Raw genomic sequence first — 4,356 nt, 5'->3', positions numbered from 1 at the left:
CCTCCCTCCCTCCGCACTCTAGTAGTCTGCAGTATCCATTGTTCCCATGTTTATGTCCACGGATGCTCCATGTTTAGCTCCCACTTATAAGTGAGAACATGCGGTATTTGTTTAGAAAACAATTTTTTAACTCAAATTCTTCACAAGCATCTCCGACAGCAATGCCTTTCTCTTCTCTAAAGCGAGTTTGGCATCTTCAAAGCCAGTTTTCCAGGGCTTCACATCTTTTCTTTCGTCTAAGCGGAGGGAGAAACAGAAGCCTTGAATCAGGAAACTCTTGACCACGGCGAGGGATTCATGTGGCATTAGGACATTTTTAAATTAATCCTTTAACTGAAACCTCCACAATGTCAATGTGAGATTCTTCTTTTAAGTAACTGTAAAAACACTGTATACATCCCCATCCATGCTTGTAAGTGTGAGGCCATCTTCCAAGGAATAATTGCGAAGTCTGAGTCCGATTTCTTTACCACTTGTTTTCCTGGTTTCCTGGGACACCTCTTTAGGTCCCAATATTCATGTTAATGGAGGTCCTTTAAGGCCCAAGCGTCTTCTCTAAACTCCCCTTTGCAATTCAAAATGAAGTTGAGAGAAACCCTTACCCCGTGAACAACTTTTTAAGGACTCATTCTCTCTTTCCTATGGGATAATGAGGAGGGAGCTCATGTAGACATAAGACATGAAGGAGGCCTACTCACATACAAACGGTCAGGGCCCCTGGGTTTGGGGATTATTTTTATGGAATGGTTCCATTTAGTTCATTTAGTGCATCTGCAATTTCCACACTTTCTACTATGAACATTCAATGCTTACATAATAAAGGAGAAAAACAACAAATAATGGTTGTATTTGCCATTTCTTTTAGAAAATAAAGAGTTAGTCTCAGCCTCCAGGACCCCTCAGGCTCAGCCCAAGCTTCCTGTCCCTGACCCCAGGCAGCCAGCACCTCCTGATCCCAGTGAGAGGTGAAGCCAGCTGGATTTTCTGGGTGGAGTGGGGAACGTGGAGAACTTTTCTAACTAGAGGATTGTAAATGCACCAATCAGCACTCTGTGTCTAGCTAAAGGTTTGTAAACACACCAATCAGCACTCTGTAAAAATGCACCAATTAGCACTGTGTCTAGCTAAAGATTTATAAACTCACCAATCAGCACTCTGTAAAAACACACCAATCAGCGCTCTGTGTCTTGCTAAAGGTTTGTAAACGCACCAATCAGCACTCTGTAAAAATGCACCAATCAGCGCTCTGTGTCTAGCTAAACGTTTGTAAACGCACCAATCAGCACTCTGTAAAATGAACCAATCAGCACTCTGTAAAATGGACCAATTGGCACCCTGTAAAATGGACCAATCAGCAGGACATGTGTGCAGCCAAATAAGGGAATAAAAGCTGGCCACCTGGGAGCCAGCAATGGCAATCTGCTCGGGTTACCTTCCACGCTATGGAAGCTTTGTTCTTTCACTCTTCACAATAAATCTTGCTGCTGCTCACTCTTGGGGTCCACACTACCTTTAAGAGCTGTAACACTCACTGCAAAGGTCTGCGGCTTCACTCCTGAAGTCAGCAAGACCACGAACCCACCCAAAGGAAGAAACTCCAGACACATCTGAACATCTGAAGGAACAAACTCTGGACACATTGTCTTTTAGAAGTGTAACACTCACAGCCAGGGTCCACAGCTTTATTCTTGAAGTCAGCAAGACCAAGAGCCCACCAGAAGGAACCAATTCCGGACACACCAGGGGCAGATATTATACTATCTAGTTCCCGTAGGGGGCAGTGTCTCCTCATGCAGCAAAGATTCAGAATGGAGGGCTGTTTGCAGGAAAAGGAAGATAAAATTCATGATATTTTAACTAAAATAAGGGTAAAAAGTTCATACTCAGCCTGTAAAGTGCGCATTCACAAGTGTTGGACAGGCATAAAGATCTCTGGTAATTTGCCTGACATCACCCAAGTAATTAACAACAGGTCTTGGGTACAGAAGATAAGCCAGATTCTAGTCTAATTCACAAGTGTTACAATTCCACCAAATTTTGCCACAGTAAAAAAAATAACCCCAAGCAGTAACCTTATTTCTAATGGTTGTCACAGGTCTTAGTTTACACCAATGTCACTTCCTCCAAAACAAATAAATATTTAATGAGCAAAGCCACACAAACAGTATGATAGTCTGAGAAAAATCCTTGAGACTCCTCCAAAAAGCAACACTTCAGGTACACATAATAATTTGTAAAGTAATATAGTCTATACTAATTCTGAAAGGCAATTAAATATATATGTACATATGTATACATGTACATGAAGTGGCAGTCGCTTAATAGAAATATAAACCAAATAATAAGATCCAGTTAGATAAGAACTGCACACAGGTCTCCGTTAGATGGTAAAAGTGAAACTCAAAGTTTCCCATGGCTTTTTGCAAATGCAAAGACACACTCACAGAGCCTTTGTGAATTTGGAAGTTGAAGGGAACTGTCTGATCTCAGATGAAGATTAGCCATTCAAAAGTTTATTTTGATTGTTTTAACTAAATTGCTCCATTTCTTTTAAGAAAAAAGTGCCTTAAATTTATCCTTCAGTCTATTAACAGGGGAATAAAAACTTAACTCCAAAACAGATAATGGCGTTCTAGTGTCTGATCTTGATTGACAAGCTGTGGCTGTCTTAGCTGTTCACCATAAAGCTCAACATGAAAATACCAAGTTTCTAAATGTCCTTTGCTCTCATTGAATGAATTAACTAAAAAATAATGGAATGCTATTGTCATTAAGTTCAAAGCCTACTCCAAAATCATCAAGTTCACTTATAATAGTCTACTGTACTAATTGGCCTCTTAGCAATTCCTTCAGCAGAAGTATTAAAGAATCCGAGTGGAAAATAAAATTCAAATTAATTAAAAGTTTCTTGCATTTTGATCATCAACATTGCCAGTAAGAAGGTGCATGGGAAACGTATCAAACCTGTTCCCCAAAACATCCTTTTCCCAATTTCTGTAACAAGATGGTTTTATTGTGTCATGTTGTAACAACTCAGTCAAGAAAGTAAAAATCAGAGTTTAAAGAAAGGGCTCAATGACTAAAAGAGAGGTACTGAGAGGAAGACTCACTTTGGAGGCTGTAGCCTACAATTTTCAGATATTGCCTCACAGGTGAAAATATACTTGGAGTATCTTGGAGAGAAAAATTCAACAGAGTTGAAAGTTTTCCAAAGAAAAACACATCAAAATTCAATGGGAGACCTACCTATGGGCTGCTCCCCACTCCAGCCCACGCCCCACATGGCTGCCGCCCGGGCGGGATCTGTGGAGCTGGCCTTTGCTGAGTCGGCGCCGGGTTGGCTGCCGCGCAGCGAGCAGTTCCCCAGCAGGGGGGCGGGCGGGCGGCCGGCGTGACTGGGCGCCGCCCAGCTGGCCTGCGCGCTGTGCTGCCGTCCACTCTCCTTCCTGCGGCAGGTGTATGAGCCCCCGGCAGGCCACGCCTACTCCTTCCACTGCGGCATCTTCCGCTTCTGCTGCCGCAAGCCGCCGTGCTATGCCAGCCTACGAGTTTCTAGGAATCAGCTACCCAGGAAAAATGATTTTTATTCATATGAGCCACCTTCTGAGAATCCTCCCCCAGAAACAGGAGAATCGGTGTATCTCCAACTTAAGTCTGGTGCTCATCTCTGCAGGTTTTGTGGCTGTTTAGGCCCCAAAACTTGCTCTAGATGCCACAAAGCGTATTACTGCGGCAAGGCGCATCAGACCCTAGACCGGAGATTGGGACATAAGCAGGCTTATGCACAACCAGATCGTCTGAACTTTACAACTCCAGACCACAACTTCCTTTTTCCAGAATTTGAAATTGTAATAGAAACAGAAGATGAGATTATGCCTGAGGTTGTGGAAAAGGGAGATTATTCAGAGATTATAGGGAGCGTGGTTAAGCAGGTCCAGGACTTCATTCATTAAGTGGTTCAACTTCATGCTGGGAAGAAAGGTCTCCATGTGTCTAGAAGAGAGGTACTGAGAGGAAGACTCACTTTGGAGGCTGGAGCCTACAGTTTTCAGATATTGCCTCAGGCAAAAATATACTTCCTGGACTTTGTTTGCTAACATATATCATGTGTGTTCTGCTCCCTATAAAGACAAGGGGGTGGGGTATCCAAGTGGTCCCACGAATAGGGCTACACAAGATGCTGGAGGCTTGGTAAGTTCCTCTGGGTCCCAGATCAGTTTCTCAGGTCGGGATAGTGTGAGTGCCTAGCACCGTGTCAGGCAGAAGGGCCCCTTAGTAGTGTCTCTTTCATCTGGCCAGTTTTAGATACACAATTTTGTCAGTTTCTCTACAGTGCGTACTCTTGGGTAGTGCCTG

General features: G+C 43.3%; 1 protein-coding gene across 1 annotated transcript; it reads left to right on the top strand.

Annotated features, from left to right (window-relative positions):
* The first annotated feature begins 3,281 nt into the window (after positions 1 to 3,281).
* LOC102136206 (programmed cell death protein 2-like) lies at positions 3,282 to 3,953 on the top strand. Its single transcript, XM_015431906.3, has 2 exons — positions 3,282 to 3,374; positions 3,456 to 3,953. The coding sequence occupies exons 1-2, from the start codon at positions 3,282 to 3,284 to the stop codon at positions 3,951 to 3,953; spliced, it is 591 nt and encodes a 196-aa protein (XP_015287392.3).
* Positions 3,954 to 4,356: the final 403 nt, after the last annotated feature.

The sequence above is a fragment of the Macaca fascicularis genome, chromosome 11 (assembly GCF_037993035.2).
Source record: "Macaca fascicularis isolate 582-1 chromosome 11, T2T-MFA8v1.1".
NCBI lineage: Eukaryota > Metazoa > Chordata > Mammalia > Primates > Cercopithecidae > Macaca > Macaca fascicularis.
Note: the sequence above shows the minus strand (reverse complement) of the source record. Positions and strands in the feature narration are given on the sequence as shown.